This window comes from Cucumis melo, chromosome 1 (genome assembly GCF_025177605.1).
Source record: "Cucumis melo cultivar AY chromosome 1, USDA_Cmelo_AY_1.0, whole genome shotgun sequence".
Lineage (NCBI taxonomy): Eukaryota > Viridiplantae > Streptophyta > Magnoliopsida > Cucurbitales > Cucurbitaceae > Cucumis > Cucumis melo.
This window is the reverse complement of record NC_066857.1, coordinates 16,333,714-16,354,522: the sequence shown is the minus strand read 5'-3', so window position 1 is coordinate 16,354,522 and position 20,809 is coordinate 16,333,714. Positions and strand designations below refer to the sequence as shown.

At 34.0% G+C, this 20,809-nt stretch overlaps 1 protein-coding gene across 2 annotated transcripts in view; it reads right to left on the bottom strand.

The window, feature by feature from the left end:
- The window catches only part of LOC103490273 (monooxygenase 2-like), a 40,078-nt gene extending 19,483 nt beyond the window's left edge, over positions 1-20,595 (bottom strand). Inside the window, exons 1-7 of one of the 2 annotated variants that reach the window (XM_051090296.1) lie at positions 20,296-20,595; positions 20,056-20,202; positions 19,325-19,393; positions 19,069-19,225; positions 18,744-18,972; positions 17,776-18,330; positions 16,122-16,553 (exon numbers count right to left, since the gene is read on the bottom strand). In XM_051090296.1, the coding sequence (XP_050946253.1) occupies positions 17,777-18,330; positions 18,744-18,972; positions 19,069-19,225; positions 19,325-19,393; positions 20,056-20,202; positions 20,296-20,369 (1,230 nt within the window). In that variant the 5' untranslated portion in view covers positions 20,370-20,595 and the 3' untranslated portion in view covers positions 16,122-16,553; position 17,776. Of the gene's footprint in view, positions 1-16,121; positions 16,554-17,775; positions 18,331-18,743; positions 18,973-19,068; positions 19,226-19,324; positions 19,394-20,055; positions 20,203-20,295 lie in introns of those variants that run through there. The other variant, XM_051090290.1, reaches the window with a different exon arrangement.
- Between the last annotated feature and the right edge of the window lie 214 nt (positions 20,596-20,809).

The window sequence follows — 20,809 nt, the reverse complement described above, 5'->3', positions numbered from 1 at the left end:
CAACCTCTAGACGGCAGACGTTCGTACACTCAGACCCGTTCGTACACAAGCACCGTGCACGACTGAGGACAAGCTCTGTCTAGAGACGCAGACGCTTCACCAATTTTCTCTACAAACGCTTCACGCACAGGTACCGTGCATGGTTACAGACCCATTCCGCTCCACCATAGACATTCACGTAAGAGCCAACTCGCTCCACCGAGCACGGTTGAGGACGACTGCAGACCTTCTTGCCACCTAAACCGCTTCAAAGTTAGGATACCTATAATAAGGTGTGTAATTCCGCCTCATTTGATAACTATTATATATATATATATACATATATATATAGAACTTATAATACTACTTTTGGATATATGTTTGTTGATTTGGAATTCAAATGTTTTTCTCTTACAAAAAAGAAGCCATTCTGTGACTGTAATTTTTTTTTTATTTGAATTCTGGCCCTAAGAAATTGGTTCTGCATTTCACTTTAATTTTATTTTCTGTCAATTTTATTTTAGGTTGAGAGTGTCAAGAATATGCATCACTTTCATAACCAAGCCATTTAAAAACAACTTATCACTATCACTTTCAAATATGATTATTATAGAATTCAAAAGTTCTAACCCCTATAGCCCCAAATGTTTTAGTAAAATTATGTACACTGTATGGAAGCCACAGAAATTCAAGTACATCAAATAGATGGCTATATTATACGTTTTCACTTTAACGCTTGCCTTAGTCACTATCGTGTATTGGGCCTTGGCAATGAGCTTCTAAACCACTCTGATGCTTTCACCCTCCTCTCAGAATCTAGCTGTTGTGACGTCTCCATTAGCCTTACACTTATTCAGCAGGTAAACTTTCAATTGGAGTTAAGGTGTTTGTGAAAAATCCCTTGAGAAAAAATTTAATAAAATTTCAAATTTTGCACTGAAATTTGACATGGGTTACATTTTAACTATTCATTACTTCTTTTGTGCTTCTAGAAATGTACTCCAAAAAGTTAATGGTTTATTTTATTTCATCAATGATATATTCTCCTAATTGATGATGTTAATCATTCACAACCATTGGTACTTTTGTTCGAAATCCTTGAGAATTTCACCCAAAAAATTGAAAGTTATGATATAGCTTATTCCTTTGGAGATGCATGAGTTATGATATAGCTTATTCCTCATGGAGGCATTTGGTATGTCGTTTTTGTTGCCAACCAATTGTCGATAGTTCTCAATTTTGAAAGTGATAAAGCTTGCTAAACTTTCTCATTGAATTGTGCTTAATCTTTTACGATGCACTGTTCAATTTTGATGCATGAAGTAGTAGTTGAGCATGCACTGAAGCTTCTTATATATTCTTCTTAATGTTTAACTGGTATAATAGTCCACTTGTAGGGACCGATCTAATAGTTTCATATATAACAATTTTAAGTCAACAAAATTTACAGTTCACTTGGCTAATTTATTTGCGAGACTATGGAAACTAATTTGGACAAAGAAAAATTCATTATGCAAAATATTACCCTTGACAATTTGATTGTGAGATATTTATCTTACTTGCCGACATTTTTTCCAGGGTTTTGCTTTGTAATTTTGGCATTATTGGCACATATTTAGGTGTTAGTTCAACAAGTAAGTTCCATTTTTATTATTTAGTATTTAAGAAAATAGGTATCATTTGACATTTTAGCAATCTTTCATAGTTAGTATTTAAGTTAAAAACTTATTCCTACAAATAAATTTTCAAGGATTGTCATTTTGTAAATTGTAACATAATTACTATTTTCAAATTTTTTGTGAATGATGCATTTGTATCTTTTTTTTGTTCTGCAGATATTGCTGGATGTTGTTTTAATATTCAACACAATTTCATCTATCCCCAAAGAAGCAAGTAGTTGCCATAAACCAGGAAGGAATTCAGGTATTTGTGCTCCACTCGTCCTTTTTTTTTTTTTTTTTATCTAAAGTGGAAAGGTTGCATCTACATAACCAAGGAATTCTTATACAATTACACATTCTCTTTTCTTAATAGAAGTATATGTGTATGTTCTTTTAATAAAGAATCAAATATTCCTTTTTGTTAATTGCATTGCTTTAGTAATAAACGTTTGAATTATTTATAAAATTTTGAATAAACATTTTGGAAAGGGGTAAAGGTAAATATATTTATAAAACTAATTGCAATTTAATTTAGCACATAATCTAATATGTATTGTTATTTGGTTTTGTGTTATAGTGTCCTTTACCAGTAGGTACTATTGAATGTGGATATTATGTCATGAGATATATGCGCGAAATCGTGAATAAGGACACAAGCATTATTACTGATCCGGTATGTTTTTAAACTACTTACATTGTAATGTTATAAATAGTATAATATGTGACTTTTTTTTTTTAACAAAATGTCTACTCGACTTTTTATGTTCTACAGATTGATAGGAGAAACTCATACTCACAGCTTGAATTGAATGAAGTATGAGTGGAATGAGCTGAATTTTTAGCTTGATACATATGATAGACACTTAGATATGATCTTAATTTTGTAAATGGCTAACATATGAGAATGCTCATAACCTTTTTTGTGTAAATGTTTTGTTCATAGCCATTATGCTTATATACATGAGGCAATAGATGCAAAGAGATAGACTTTAGTTTTTGTATACAACACATTTTAATTGGTTATATTTGGATTGGAATTCTGTAATTGTTGATGACATTACTAAGAAGAATGAAATTGTTGTTGGTTTACTGGTTTATTTGTCATCTTTTTGTTGTGTAACTTATGGTTGAAAAGAAATGTACCTAATGCAAGAAACAGAAAATAGAAAATTTGTATATTTAATATATTAATAAACAATATATATAACTTTAAATACATGACGGTTTTTTAGTGTTAATTATACAATTTTACTTGACGTGTAAATAGTGTTAAGTATGCGATCTTCCTTAATCAAATATAATATTTTACTTGACGGTTTTTTAGTGTCAACTATACAATTTTACTTGATGTGTAAAATAGTGTCAAGTATGCGATCTTGACAGTAGTTTACTTGACGTCAATACAGTGTCAAGTAAATGTATACTCGATGATTTATTAGTGTCAAGTAAAGGTATATTTGACGGTTTTTTAGTGTCAAGTAAAGGTATACTTGACGGTTTTTTAGTGTCAAGTAATCTGACTATACTTGACAGTCGATTACTTGACGCTTTTAAAAACGTCAAGTAAAGGTTTACTTGACACTATATTAACGTCAAGTAATCCAATTTCTGTAGTAGTGAGACTTTCTAATTTAGATGTTGGGTTTGGAAGAAAGCTTGCAACGGAAGGGCCACCAATTGTAACATGGGAATGTTTGGAAACAAGTGACTGAAGGACTCTAAACATCGACATTTTTTAATCTGAGAATGTAAGTAAGCTTAGAGCATGCTTTATATATGTCTATCTAGATAGACAATGAAAGATTTTCTATCCATGTCTATCTTGAATAGATGATGATATAAATCTATCACTGTTTATCAATACCTTTCCTACTTTTTCACTAATAATCTAATATCATTTTATTTGTAGTTCTCCATGACACCTCTAGACTCATCAGAAGAAGAGCCTCAAACAATTTTGAGATATTTCAAAAATATTGAGAATTAGGAAAGAAAAGAAAAGGCAGAGCAACAGAAAAAAAACAGAAAGAAATGAAAAAAAAACCAATGAAACATATAAAATCTTAAATGAAATAAGTGAAATTAGAAAAAATCAAGAAAAAATAGAAGCATAACAAATATTATTAAGACAATGAATAAAAGAAATAAAAAACATGTTGACAATGGTTATAACAAGCTTGAATGTTCCACCACCATCAGCCACACTTCAACAATAACAGAATGAGAAAGAAATTGCATATACAAAAGTCGTGGAGAAAAATAGACCCCCTACTTGTAGCCTTGATCTTCTTGATGATGATGAACAAGTTAATACAATGAGTATGCAACAACACATTGTCCTACGGTTAGTGCCTTGTTCATTATGTACTCCTTTGTTTTGTTTAATGTTACTCAATTTCCAAATAAAATAAAACAAGATTATGTTGTTTCTTTTTCTTTACAGAAAACTGCTGTTTTGGAAACACAAAGTAGTTTAGAAACAATAGCAACTACAGATTTAGAAACACCAAAAACACAATATTGCTACAGGTTTGACTCTTTTCTAAACAATAAATATAACTCGTATAGACAGATATAATTTATCTGTCAGGATGTGTTTTCTTCATGATGTCTCTGAACATTCTTTCTTTATGTGCTTGCAGATAGATGAAGAAGACGAAAAGAACAACTGGTTTATTCATTTAGGAACACCAAAAACACACGTATTAACACATGTTTTTAATTTGTTTAATATACAACTGGTTTCACGATCGTTTAATATAACTAAACGATCGTTTAACATAACTAAACGATCGTTTAACATAACTAAACGATCGTTTATATATTTAACACGACTGTTCGCTAGTTTGTAATTCTTTAATTTATATATTTTTTAATTCTTTGCTGCTCAACTGGTTTCATGATCGTATATACATATTTAAACAATCTTCATATTGCACGGCTGTCTACATTTTGTTGCACAATCATTTTGACAGCACATTCTCTTTTTACATTTAGATAATTGAATTTAAATTAGATGGAGAAAAAAAAAGAAGAAGTTGAAAATAGGAGCCAGGAAGACAAAACAAAACGAAGTCAGATTCAATTGGGAAATATTGTAATCGTTGAAGAAAAAAAAATAGAAAAACAAAGGGAAGAAAATACAAAAGATACAACAAAAGGAAAACAAAAGTTGATTGAAGAAGATGAGTTTGATAATAACGAAACTAAAACTGAAGTAGAAATTGACACTGATAGCAGTCAAGAACCACAAGAAGTTGAAACAAAAGGAAACAAGAGAGAAATTAAAAGAAATGCAAAAGGAAGATAATGTTAATCAGCAAAAAAAGACAAAAGTCTCAATACAAGAAGAAAGCAGCAAGAGAAACGAAAGAAGAATGTCAACTCAAGAATACATGGATACTGCTCCATCCTTCGACCTACAAATTTCTCAATATTTTAGAGATGATTTATAGTGTTTGTAAAGCTTCAAATCTTTAAATTTAACTTTCGAAAATTTCTTTATTTTATACTTAAGAAATCTGTATTCCATTTCACTCTTAATATCCTACACTATCTTGTAAAACGTATAAAGTGATCAATTAAGTAGAAAAAGGTAAGGGATCCAGGTTCAAAGAATATTTTCTGTAGATGTAGAAAAGATGGAACTCAGTCAAAGATTCCACTAATATGTAATTACATTTATTACCACGATCGTTTATATTCAACAACACCATCGTTTAATCTTATAAATACATAATCGCTTAAATAATATACTCCACGATCGCATAAATTGTACAACATCATCGTTTAACAACATCTTATAAATGATATCCTACACGATCATTTAGTTGTATAACATCATTGTTTAACATTATACGTTTTCCCATCATTCAACAATGCGATCACTTACATTTTTTTACTTAATTACATGATCGTTTATATATATATATATATATATTAAACAGTAAGGAATGCGATTCAACATTTTTAAAAAAGCATGCGAAATTACAATATTGCCCCTTTGATGAAAACATCTAATATATGTACCACCTTCTTCGTTTTTCGTCACTTCGCAATACAGAAACGCACTGATCACTCAGCATTTCATCTCAAAGATTTCCTATTCCATTTTTCTCTCAGTCCATTTTTCTCTTCAACGTCAAAAGTTATTTTGCTGAACTTTTCATACTATAACTTTCGTACTATAACTTTATGCTTCGTCTTCTTTATATTTCAAATGTTTCCACTTCTGTCTTGAAAACTATCATTTTATTCTTAAATTCTTATTCTCAAGCGTTTAGGTTTTCAGATTCGTTTAAACTTCTATTCTAAAGATTGTTAAATGTTTCAATTTATCATTACTTGTCGATTAATTATATAATAATATCTTTCTGTTTCGATTAAACGATCTGTTACATTAAGTAGACGATAGTTTAATTTTAGGGTTTATGGTTTAGTGTTTTATAAACAATTGTGTACATAAGGAAAGTATATTATGATCATTATTTTCAGGATGGATGTACCTAGCAACAAGTACTTTCCTGCCATTGTCTCATGCCAAGTGCACAAGATTGACAGTCTTATTAAGGATAAAACTGACCAAGGAACAGCTGCAGATGTTCAACAAAACAATTTTTGGTCCATTGCTAAATGTCAACATGGTCTTCAATGGCCAGTTGATCCATCATTTCTTACTGAGGCAGATACTTGAAGAAGCCAACACAGATGGAATCTGTTTTTCAGTTTTAGGGGAAAAATGTTTGTTTCACCCAAAAGGAATTCAACATCATAGCTGGATTGTGACCAACAAATATAACATTGGAGAAAGATTATGATAATAAGTACCTACAAAGACTTGTATTCGAATCAGAAAACAAGAATAACATACTTGGAAGTTGAGGAAATTTTCAAGAATTTTGAGTTTACAAATGATCACGATGTCGTCTTTATAGAAACTGTGATGATTGGGAAGGATAAGAAAACACAGTTTGACATGGATATTTTGGGAAGAGTTGATAAAGAAATATTTAAGAGCTTTGATTGGTCAACTTTCTTCTACACTCGTCTGCTCAACAATTTAAAGACAAGTCTACAAGGAAAAAAAAGCATACGAGCTAAAGAAGACAAAAAGTTCCAAAGCAGTGGCATACTACAACATCAAAGGCTACATGCTTGCTTTTCAGGTGATTTTTATTTGTTTATACATTTTAATTAAATGCAAATTAAACATCAAAGTTTAACATATTTGTTTAAATGTTTTAGGTGTGGACTTATAAAGTACTCTCAACTGCAAGTGAGCACCTGGCCACAAATAACAGTAAACGATCAATCCCTAGGATATTGAGATGAAATTGTACATAAGCTCTATCTTACAAAATGCTGCAGAAGAACATATTCGATAACAAAAATGTAAGTAAAACTTGTCAGCGATCGTTTAATACAATTACACGATCGTTTACATTTTAACATATACGATCGTTTAGCTTAATGCAATATCGTTTATATTGAATACCATATGTAGTATCATATTATTTTATAAATGATCATTTATATTAACAATTCTTTGATTGTAACATTGCAGACTGTTGTTAAATCTAAAACGAAGCTATCAACCAAAGAGAAAGCTTTCATGGATAGTCGAATTCGAGGGGATAATAACGTGTAAATGGAGGACGATGAATCAATTCCAGATATTAACAACAATGATACCAATATTCATGATCATGCAATGAACAATCAATCATTGGAGCAATTAAACTCATCTCCACGAAGGAAACAAAGTCAAACAGTAGATGACCAGTCTGAAATGCATCCAATCACCAACAAGAAACGTTGCAGATCAAAGAAGTCCAATGACAAAGAACAACAAAGTCATTCGCAATCCTACACAAAACTGAAGAAGGAAATAAAAGAAGTTCGTAAGAATTTATCCACACTGACTTCTATAGTCTATAGGATGGATGACACAATCAGAAAGCAGTCATTGGAGCTGTCTAAAATGAAGCAGATGCTGAAGAGATTGGTCCAGGTAAACTTTGCTTTCAGAAAGTATTTTGCTTATCAGTTGTTTAAATAAACGATCGTTTAACTAAAATATCTAATCGCCTATCATATTTCAACGATCGTTTATCAAAGTTACACGATCGTTTATATATGATATATCATCGTTTACTTTTATATACACGATCGTTTAACAATCCATTATCTTTTAATTTTATTTTCGTTTTTATTTGTTTATTAAAATCAAAATCAAAATCAAGGGAATGATCATACTCATCAAAATGATAATGATGATCATCAAAATAGAGAAGATATGATCACCAATGACCAACGATATGTTGAAGAACATACTGAAGAACAACATACTGAACATCAAGAGGAAACCCAAAGGTTAACATTTCATTCATTGTTTACTGCTTTATATCGTGAAAATTGCTTACATTCTAAATAAGTAACTGTATTTTTTCTTATTCTCATTTTTTCTCATTTTCTTTAGGGAACATCAAGAGGAATCAGGTAGTGATATTAGCATAGATGGCAGAGATGCAGACTTGCTATTGACTATAAGACATTTATCGAATAATATAAATAGTCAAAGTCAGAAAGAAAATGATCTACCATAAATGATTACTACCTTTCCACTTATGAGCCAACCTCTTCCACTTTGTGAGATACTACCATCATCAAGTAGTACTCTCAAACAACTTGCAATGGCTCCATTGGATCAAACCGTACAAATTTATGAAGTGCCACCATCAATTTCAATTGTAAATAAAAAATCTCAACTGATATGTATACATAACAACTGTGTAGTCCTTTGAATTAAGAGTTTGTTTCTTATCTAATATTATGCATTGTAGGAAATACAAAAAAATGATCAAGCAATTACTTTAGCTGAGATAGAAAAAGAAAATCAACAAGTAACTAAGGATCAAACAATTAGAAATGTGCAGCAATCTACCTCAACTGAAAAAATAGAATCTCAATTGGTATGTATACACAACAAAATGTGTAGTCCTTTAAATTAATAGTTTGTTACTTGTCTAATATCATACATTACAGGAAAGACCAAAACAACAGGTTAGAGATTCAAAAAAATGATGAAGCAGTTACTTTGGTTGAAAATGAACCAGTAACGGAGAAAGAAAGTTCTGCAATTGATTTAGAATCTCTATTGGTATATATATAAAAGAACTCTGAAGTACTTTGCATCAATTATTATTGTTTTTTATTTTTTCCTTAGTTAACAACATTGTACATTATAGAAAATAAATGAACAAAAAAATCAATGAAGAGAAAGAAGCTATGTAAAATAGCAAATAAAAAGGTGTCTGATCAAGATCAACAAGTTAATCTACCCACAACATCTATTGAGGTCATATCAAAACCTATAATACCTGTCCTAGATGTTGAAATCAAAGATGTAGATAGATATGATTCCATGTGGCAAGTGGATCCAAAATTATGGAAGGCATACTTATCTTGGAAAATATATAAAAAAAAAAATAAAAAAAAACTCATGAAGAAAGGCAAGTAGTCTTCACAACCAGAAAGAAAGAATTTTTCAAAAAGCTTGAAGAAAACACATGGATACTAGGAAACGTAAGTACTCATCCAAATTTCATTATATATATAAAACTACATGATCGAGTATAACATACTTTATCTAACCAAATGATCGTTTATATATCACACGATCGCTTAGTAAGGAAAAAGAATGTTGTAAACGATCACTTGTATTTGCTAAACAATCGCTTCTATTCACTAAACGATCGTTTATATATATTACACGATCGCTTAGTAAGTAAACGATCACTTGTAAGTTAAACGATTACTTAAACTCTCGTTTCTATTCACTAAACGATCGTTTAATTTTTTTTTTTTGTAGACCATGGATTTGCTATTATCCCACTTGCACAAAAAAAATGTTGCATATCAAGCAACTTTGCAAGTATACTTTTAGAGTAATAGATTTGGCATTTATAGTAAGTTGTTATTCTTTATTTTTTTTTCTATAGAAATTAAACTGCATAATTATATTTTGACTAAATTTTTTTACTTGTTCTTCAAGACTGGAATCAATAAACCACACTGCATAGTTTGGCAACGACTTTTTTATAGTCATGTGCTGACAGCAGACAATAAAAAAGCTGAATGGACAGACACAACAACACACTTAGAGCGATGGAATGATCAAGATTTGGAATACTATTTTAATACAGCTCTTGGTGATTTCCAAGACAAAGAAGGGTGGGGAGATGTCAACTACGTGACTGGCTGCATCAACATAAGAGAACACAGGTTGGCTATTGCAGCTGATATGAGAAAATGCAAGATTTACGTGTTCGACTCAATGCCAAATTATGTTGAGAAAAAACTTGTTGATGAAGCTCTTGAAATGCCTGCACGATGCATCCCCTCACTCGCAATTGCAATTAGAATGAATCTCCATTAAAAACGCTTCAAATATAGCCCTTGGCCAATAGTCAGATCCAATACCACATTAGAGAAAGGGCGTTCATTAGATTGTGGCATTTTTTGTTCAAAATTTATTGAATACCTTGTAACAAATGCTGACCATGATTGTCTGACTGTGGAAAACATGAAACTGTTTAGATAACAATATATACTGGAACTTTTGGCAAATAAATACTTTTGGTAAATAAATGTTTATTTGGTTCTTGTACTTTTGACTGAATGGTTGTATTCGTTTAGATAGATATCACAAAACAATTGTATAAAGATATAAAAACATTCGTGTAGAGAAATGTTCATCGTGCATATATCTTTAAGCGATCGTTTAGTAAGGTCTAAATGATCATCTTAATACACATAAAAAATAGTAAGCGGTCGTTTATAAACCACAATAATATCTAAAAGAATATTAAGTGATTTCATAAACGTGCATGTATAGAATATTAAGCGATTGTTTATGTATATCACACTAATGTAAAAGATCGTGCATATATCTTTAAACGATCATTTAGTAAGGTCTAAACGATCATCTTAATACACATAAAAAATATTAAGCGATCGTTTATAAACCACAGTAATATCTAAAAGAATATTAAGCGATTTCATAAACATGCATGTATAGAATATTAAGCGATCGTTTATGTGTATCACACTAATGTAAAAGATCGTGCATATATCTTTAAGCGATCGTTTAGTAAGGTCTAAACGATCTTCTTAATACACATTAACAATATTAAGCGATCATTTATAAACCACAGTAATATCTAAAAGAATATTAAGCGATTTCATAAACGTGCATGTATAGAATATTAAGCGATCGTTTATGTGTATCACACTAATGTAAAAGATTGTGCATATATCTTTAAGCGATTGTTTAGTAAAGTCTAAACGATCTTCTTAATACACATTAACAATATTAAGCGATTGTTTATATATCTAATGTCTAAACGATATCAACTTTCCATCAAATTTAATATCAAATGTGTATACATAATAATGAATGAGAGAGAGTACGCATTTTCATTAATTGTTCAAACCTTGTCTTGCTTACAAGTCCTACTATTATGTCCTTTACGATTACAATTGGAACATCTGGTTGAACTACTAAATTCGCCAACAGATGGAATTCTTTGTTTTCTTGGTCTTCCAGCCTGTCGTTTAAAGACTGGAGGTAATATTTTCATGACAGAATCTATAATTCTCCAATCAAAATGAGATCCAACAGATTGAATACAACCATTGTATGTTGCTGATAGTGTTTCTCTATAATAAAACTCAGATACATAAGAATATGTATCTAAATTAAGCATTCGTAGAACAGCAAGAGCATGTGCACAAGAAATTTCTTCAGCATCCCATACTCGGCAACTACAACATTCCACGTTTAACTTCACAATAAACTGTTGATTTCCATCCGTTACTTGGTATTCAGTTGTACTTATTGGATCAACCTAATACATAACACAAAAGGACAATTAATAAAATAAGAAAAAATAGATTTCAATCTTTGTATACATCAGATATATATAGATATCAATCTACCAGTGCCTATCTGAGACAGGAACAGATAAATTGCTATCTTTATTTATTGGATAGACAAAGATAGCAATCCATCTCTAAGTGTCCGAGATAAAAAAAAAAAAAGTCTTACCAATAATCTTCTTGATTTTTCATGTTCTAAACGCAGAACGTTCTCAACCCAAGAAGTCAAATGACTCTTACATTGTAGAAGCAGCTTTACTTCGTTCATAAAACCACTTTTGCAATACATCCCTAATTAAACAAAGCATTGTTGCCACATGTAGTTCTCTAAGATCTTTAAACTTTGAATTTACACTTTCTGTACAATTTGATGTCATCATTCTATACCTTCGTCTACGTGAATATGTCCGAGACCACTTCTCAAAACCAACACTACTAAGATAATCTCTAATATTTGAACAAATAGACTCCATGCATCTCATGTGATACTCAAATTCTTCAACAATGTAGACATAAGCACAGCTAAAGAAATACTTATCAAGTAGTGGATCCTTAAAATGGAGTTTCAAGTTACTTAAAAGATGTTTTGTGTACCCACAATACTCAACTTCAGGAAACACTCTTAAAACTCTTCTAGAGATGCTAAGATGCCTATCAAAAACAATGACTAAATTAGCCCTCTCTGAAAAACTACCTCGTATCTTCTCAAAATCTCATGTCCACGATACATCATTTTCAAAATCTATAATGGCAAAAGCAAGAGGGAAGATTTGATTGTTACCATCTTGTGACGTGGCTGTTAATAAGGTGCCATCAAACTTACACTTAAAAAATGTCCCATCAACAGAAATAATAAGCCTACAATATTTTCACCCCTCAATTGATGCACCAAAAGCCATAAAGCAAAACTGGAAATGACCACTATCATCCATTTCTAAAGCAGTACATGTACATATAATAATTAAAAACATATTTCTATCAGCACAAACAAAAAAAAACTGAAAGAATCTGAAAGATGTCAATATTGGTTTATCTAGATAGACTGTGATATTAGTCTATCCACATCTATCTGCAAATCAATTTAAATTTGATATAAAAAACTGATCATACATGGGTTAGATTCAATCAATTTATCAAAGAATATTGAAATCAATGCACGATTCAACTATGTCACCATGTAATATCTTTACCATATATTCTTTTGCCCTCCAAGCTTTCTGGTAACTTTTATTAACTCCAAGATTTGTACGAGCCTTATGCACAATCTCTTTAGGAATTGAACGATCAATAGACATGAATCTAAAATCATCTATCAAACAATTGCCAATTACTGTTAAAGAAGCTTGCATGTGAGAACTTTAGGCAGTACTCAATGAACAATCATGGTCAGAAGTGTATTTTCGTAGCATCCACAAATCACTCTTCTTATAACGAGATGCCATTACATACTATTTGCAGCCTTCTTGCAGATATCTAAATTCAAGAGACTTCAAATTTGATACTATAGTCCTAAATTGAAAGTTGCTCTTCACTGCTATTATGCAAAACACTTTGAAAGCACTTCTTTACTTTCAAATAAAATTTTTTCCTTCAAATAAGAATAATAAGAGATGTCTCTTATAACTTCATCATTTGAAACAGAAGAAGAAAAATCTATATTCAGTGACATATCAACATCCTCCCGTTGTGGCAATCTTCCTTCTTCCTACATTAATTCGGTAAAATTCCACCACATAATCCAGCACGTTTATCTGTTTGTGCACAAAGCAACATCTTCCTCCCTTGGCAACCAATTGGTTTTCCTTTAGTTTCGAAAACCATTTTGAAGGTGGTCTCGAAAAATCTGGTTCATTGGTACACAGAAGGTTGCAATGGCATCAATAAGACTAAATGGCACAATGGAAAACTTATACGCTCCATGTTCTGTGACACAAGTCGTCTCAAGTCCCTTTTCCTCCGTTGCTCTTACACGACAATACCTCGATCTGATGTCTGACTTCGAGAAATACTTCACCCTACATGAGCGGTCAAACAGGTTGGTGAGTATGGGGAGTGGATATTTGCGACTAGCTATGAGCTTATTCGGGATACGGTGGTTGATACACCTTTATAGGTTTCTGTTCTTTTTCTTCAGGGAAAGGACCGAGGCTCTATAAAGAGCTTGTACAGGTTTACTAAATCCTATACTCGACAATTTCTTCGACGGTTTCTAAAGTTTGGCTAACTCCAGTGGCGTCATACGATAAGCATTCTTCGCAGACGCTTTTGCCTCTGGCAGCAATTTCATCCCATGGTCAATTATCCTTCGCATCGACAAGGATTTGGGCCAACTATTTGGCATCACACCATGGGAATTTTCTGGGACACACAGAGTGTCTTTGGGGACTGTCTCCCCCAGTTTTACCAATGTCCCATGCAGGATTACCACATATGGTGGTTCCTCTTGGACGGGACTCTTATCTAGTTGCATGGCCGTTATCATTTTAAACTTGTTAGGCTAACGAATATCTGCTTACACGACGGTGGGGAACGATCCAGTAATCACTAGACATTTGACTGAGGGCATTGGTATGACTTGATGTTCAAGGAGGAACTCCATTCCCAGTACTACATCAAAGTCGTCCATCTTTACAACCACAAAGTCTACAGGGCCTTTCCATCCTCCCAACTTTATTGTCGTTCGTTTCACTAGCCTGACAATAGGTAGGGCGACAGAATTCATGGCCTTCATTCTTCCTAAATCCTTCTCCCAACAAAGTCTTAGAAGTCTGGCTTCCGCCTCTGTTATAAAGTTGTGAGTTGCACCAGAATCAACCATAGTGCTCTTAGTCTGTTTTTGGCTGATCTAGGTGTCAACATACAATAAGCCTCTCTCCGCTGGTACACTTCTCTCCCCTGCCTTTTTCTGGAGAGACGACAAGTATTTTAAGGCCCCTATTCTATCTCACCTCCTTCTATCTGGTCCACTTCACCTTCGGCTTGATTCGATTTATCACCTGAATCCAGGGTTAATGAGGCCTGAAAAGCATAAAAGTCAGCTTTATTCGGGCATTCTCTTGCCAGATGTGGCTCCTCACATATGAAACAACTGAGGGGATGCTTGGGTGGGCTTCGATTATTCGGCCTTCACCATGTGTTCTCTTTGTTTGATTGGTAAGGCCTGCGGTCTCTACTAGAACATTTGTCTCCCCCAACAACTTTGGGAGAACTCAGGCGACTATTCCTATTCCTTCCAAGTGAGGAACTTTCGTGACGTCTCACATCTTGAGAGTCACTGGCTAGATCGAACAACCATTCGGCTACTACATACGTTGACGTGAGGTCTTGGACCCTTTGTTCATATAATTTGGTCTTGGCCCATGGTTTCAGCCTTTCGACAAAACAGAAAAATTTATCTTTCTCTGACATATCGCGAATGTCTAACATCAACCCCGCGAACTGTTTCACATACTTCAAACGTTGCCGGTGTGTTTCAGCTCACGTAATTTTTGTTGAGCCAGGATTTCCATATTCTCGAGAAAGAATTGTGAGCGGAGCTCTTTCTCCAAAGCGTACCAAGTATCTATTGTGCAATGCCCCTCCTGTATGTCAATGTATCGGGACCTCTACCCCAATTTGGCATCCTCAGACAAATGCATCGTCGTGAATGTTACTTTGGCTTCCTCGGTGACTGTGTTTGTGGCCTTGAAGTAATGTTCAAGATCAAATATAAAATTCTCTAAGGCCTTTGCATCCCTTTCCCCACAGAAGGACTTGGGTTTCGGAACCTTCACCTTAGTAACGGGAACTGCCCCTCCAACCAAAACTTGGTTTGCCATATTTGTTTGCATCGTGAGATTTAGTCTTGTGTTCACATCTGCGATTTCGTTTCTAACGACATCGAGGGTAGCTCGAAAATCCTACTACATGTCGTTTATCATCTCTAAGAGTGTCTTCTGAAAGCTATCTAGCTCGTTGACACGTTCCTCCATGTGGGCAACAAAGCCCGACGAACTATCCTCACGCTCATAGTTACCAGTACTTCCACCATTCACTTCTAGAGTGTCGACTCTTGCCAACAACTCTTGTTTTGGTAATCCTTCAACACCGTCAGCTACCGAATCGATTATACTAGCTTTCTCAGAAACTTCTTCGATACGGGACTCCAAGTAGCAGATGGAGTCAGAAACTTCGACTAGGTAGAGCATATGCTCTTCTAGCTCTACTAGTCGGTCTCTCTGGGCCTTGCTCGAGTTGTCGACATGTTTCTATCCTAACTGTCGATAAGCCAACTTGGCTCTAATACCACTTGTCACAATCGTAACCTTTCAAACACAATTATGCGGCACTTGTTCTGCTCGATTAACAAGTCAGTCGTTCAATATTCGAAATCCGCTGACAAACTCGCGATATGATGTAGCCTCCCTCCACGTTCTTAGGAAAATTGTTTTATAAAATGGGAGAGAGAAAATAAATTGTTGAAAACATCATAAAAGAAAACATTGAAGACTGTCAATTGCAAAAAAAAAAAAATAGCTTGGATTGCAAAGAGTGCGACAAGGCTTGAGCGGGGGTTCAGTAATATGTTGCCTCCTATAGTACATATTGAGATTTTTGGCCTTGGCAGGCTTACATATGAAAATGTCGAAATGTCACACTGTAGCTCGACGACACGAAAATGAAAGCAATAGACTAAACTACTTACAAGACATAAAGACAAAGCGATTTAGGGGTATTCGGGCATACGGCCATAGGCAAACAGCGCCTTGGACAAGTATGCCCGTGACACTAAGCGCAATGTGTCAGCTTGGGTAACTAGCCTGAATGCTCGAACGAAACCCTAGAGATCCAACTTGAGACCTCTGACAAACGATCTTCCACAATTTACTGAGCAATCTCTTACAGTTGTCCAATTTCTTAAGCAATCATTAATACACATCTTCATATACGATTTGGCAGAGAATGAAATCAGTCCTAAAGCAATTATGTTGGAGGCTGCATGAAAGGTCTACAAGTCAAAAATGATATAACATGCAGAGAATTAATGAGTATTGAGCACCAACTGATCAATCTAGACAACCTTGATATATATAAGAAAACATGAAGACAAACACTAATAGCACCTAGCACAAGCCCATCTAGGTTACACGATATGTAATGGAAAACCTAAGCAATCGCATAGTCAACTGGGAGAAGCCATTTAGTAAATTGGGGAAAATTGTTCGGTAAACTGTGGTAGATTGCATAGTAAAATGTGGACGATTACGTAATAGAAAATATGGATAATCATTTAATAACAATTGTGTGATCATTCATAAAAGGTTACATAATACACTTTAACGAACTAAACAAACCTTAGAGTCATGCTTAGCGGAATGGAAAAATCAATGTGCATTAAGAATAAGAGAAACATGCCTTTTAGGAAACAAGAACAATGAAAAATGTGTAGAAACCACCGACGAAATGGTGGTGAAAAGTTAGGACAAAGGTGGAAGAATAGAGATGGCAAGAGAAAAGGAGATACAATCGCAAAAGAGATGCAATGAGAAGGGAAAAGGGAAACAACCAAAAAAAACAACCTATTTTTAAGATTGAGGACAAATATGGAATTTCACACTACAAAAAGATCAATGTCAATAAAGTTGACAAGAATAGATCGGTTATAGAGTTTTTTTTATTATTAAGTCATGTGAAATTCTAAGTGGTAAGAAAATAAGTACGTATTAAAAAACCAAATAATTATCAAACAAAAACATAAAATAAGCAATTTCATATATAAATTTGGTAAAAATACATCTTTTTCTGGAAATTTTATAGCTCGTCCATTTGAGATTTGACATGATTCTTAACCTCAATAATAATGATCGTTAAATAGTGAGAGTGACATCAACACCAGCAAATATCAACCATTTAATAAATCAAGTTGTTGGGCAACTAATGGTCAATTTGTGAAAACATATAGAGAACTGAAAAGATAAATTTAAAACCAAAGGACAAGTATTTAATTTGTGTAATTTGTTTATCAAAATCTCCTCACAAGCAAGAGCTTCACCTGCCATTGTTTTATTAAAAAATTTCCAAAAGGCAACTATCTTACAACAAAGAGATCAACAAGGTAGCTCTTTCTGCACACCAGCAAACTTCAGCACTTGCCATTATGCTAACTACACACTAAAAGTTTTCCCAAAAGAAAACCAGTGACAACGAGAGTCGTTACCTTAAAAAGAAGAGGTCAGTTTCCCACAGTCAAATTTTGCATTTCTAAGTAAGAGTCCAACCAGAAACTTAGACAAAATCTTATCCCTAATAAACTTAGCAAACACCCCACTGCTTTGTTGTATCCTACCCACCATATAAGCCGTACCGATCAGCGCGATGCTCCTCCATTTCCTCTCTGACGCATACTTCTTCAGCCCCATCTCAACCTGCTCTTGCTGCTCTCTTTCTGCCTTCTCCCCCTCCTGGCTGCTTGGTTTCTTCAGCAGGGCTTCTGCAACACATCTGGCTAAAATTACCGCATCTTCCAAAGCAGCACACCCACCTTGGCCTAAGTCTGGAGTCATTGGGTGCAATGCATCACCAGCCACACACACATTGCCTTTCACAATGTTGCCCAACATGAGCTCCCATGGAGGTCTGTATTGCAATGGTGCTGGTTGAAAACAACTCACATCAGTTTCTTCTATCACAGCCCTTGCTGCCTCAGGTATCTCTCCAAGCTTGCTTAACACAAGTTGTTTCAGTTTTACTGGATTCCTTTTCATTTCCTTCACTGTGGGGCAAGAGACAACACGAAGATAGATAATTAATAGAAATATTTGCTTCTGTAGTTGTGTGTCGGTATTGAGAAAAGATGTATTGGATCCAACTCAAGGATGAGGATTACTTTTAAGATTTACCGAAATTATGGAGACAAAATTCAGACAATTAAAAGTGTTAAGACTAAAATAAAATAAGTAAAGGGACCTTAATTGTATTTAAATCAATTTTAAATCTCAATAGCATTTGATCTAATTTGCTATACACCGATAATTAACGTGTTAGATGTTGTGAACAAAGTTAAAATCAGAACACATATGTGGAGGGAGTGTTAAAGATTGAATATACAAATGATTAGATATAGCTATACTTAAAGTTAAAGTGGTAGCTTTTGGGTTCTCGTGATCTTAACCATTGTGGACTCACCTTCAGCTGAGGGGGTCCAAGTGAAAAACCAATAAAGAGTCTTATCATCACAAGGGATGATACCAGCTCGAACTCCCTCACCAACATATAGGCTCGCTTTTCGTCCGAAATTATGGTTGGACTCACGCTGTAAACAACCTCTCACAGCACATCTCCCTGTGAAGGCTGGTGCCTTGAAGCCTAGCCATTTTGCCACCACTGATTTAACCCCATCACATCCTATTAGCACCTTTTCAATCAAACCAAGTAGTATTAAAATAATGCAAATTAATAGAGAAGATAGATCATATCTGAGAAATAAGAGAAGAGAGGAGACACAATTTACCTTGGTCTTGATTGAGGTTCCATCAGCAAGATGCACAAGTTTAAGCAAACCATACTCTTCAATGGCAACTACCTTGGAGGAGAATTTGATGGTTCCGCTTGGAAGTGCCTTGGCCAGACATTCCAGCAAAAACTTTCTTCTCACACAGCGGACTCCACTGCCCATCAAAACAAGCTCATAGATCTCAACAAAACAGCAATTGAGCAGAATAATTATACTGTTCCAGTTATAAAATCGAAAAAAATGCCTAACCAACCCTTCTTCTGGGTCTGGAAACAAAAGCTCTGATGTTTTATCCCCTGAAATCAGTGATGTAGTAATAATCCTGCACTTTGTTGTAGACAATTAACAACGATGTTAGAAATCAGAGCCACAATCCCTGACAGAAAACAGTCGTTACATTGCAGAAAACAAAGATTGACATTATATAACAGGTTACAGCTATTTCTGTTGTAAATGCTCCGTAATTTTACTTATATATGAAAATTTGTCCTGAAACTTGATATGTAACAAATTAACTACCCAAAGATCTTAAAATTTTATTAGAATTGTCTCTAATCCTATCAATAATGATCAATACTACTACATAGAACCATTACAGAGTTTTATCTCAAAACATTTGACAATAAGAGAAGTAACTCATATATCTTATAAGGAACATGAGGTCCCCTGATTTTTCATATGTGAGATCATCAAGATCACTTCTTTTGAAATCACAATTAGCATAACTTCCAAACATTGATGTAAAGCTATGAACAAAAGTACAATAACTGTAAGAAATCAACTTAGAAAGAAAATTCTGGTGTGAGAACAAATGAACACAAGAATAATTGAAACTTGGAAGTTAAGTCCATTTCAGAAAATCAAATATTCAATCAGTTCAGTTCTCCCACACCCACTCGAAGTTTTCATACTGGCATAAGAACAAACACCATGAATCCAAAAAGTAAAGAGAAGAGCATCGAAGGCTGGATGGTGTATGATTACCCGTCAAGTTGATCATGGTTTTGCCTAAGTGAATCACCAATTCCAACGGCATCCAACGCCTTCCAACCATTCGTCCATAAGGTCAAGGCATATCCAGTGACTCTCAAATCATCCGACGACTCCAAAACCAAGCTTCGGATACCCAAGCTACAAGATATAAATTGAAATCATAAGCATCAAGAAGAAAACTGAGAAACCATCGATTCAGATTCACACAAAGAAATTACAAAGTGGGTTCACCTGTGAAGTCCCAATGCAGTAGTGAGACCACCGATTCCAGCTCCCACTATCAAAACATCAACCACATTTTCCATGTCTTCTTCCAATTCAATGGGTGCAAAAGCAAAAGAAAAAACAACGGTTGCGGGGTAAATTGAGGACAGGAGTATATAAAAGGGAATGATAAGGATGGGAAGAAGATGGAGACGGAAGCCATTAGGTAAGCAAAATGAGGATTAAAGTTTGACCTATTTGAGAATCGAGGGACTAGGAAGACCGGAGATGAAGACAAAAATCCTTCTTTTTCTTTTTCTATTCAAAATGGAACTGCTACGACTACAAGCACTAGTCGTCCAAATACGACTCCTAAAATGTTTCCATTACCTTCCACCTCTGGCGCCGGGATTATTTTATCATTTGATAATTGTATTTTTCTTTTTTCTTTTTGGATAGTTGTCTAAAATTTATTATTTGATAAAATATTTACGTTTCAATAAAAAAAATCGAGTCGAATCATTTTATATTTGATGTAGGG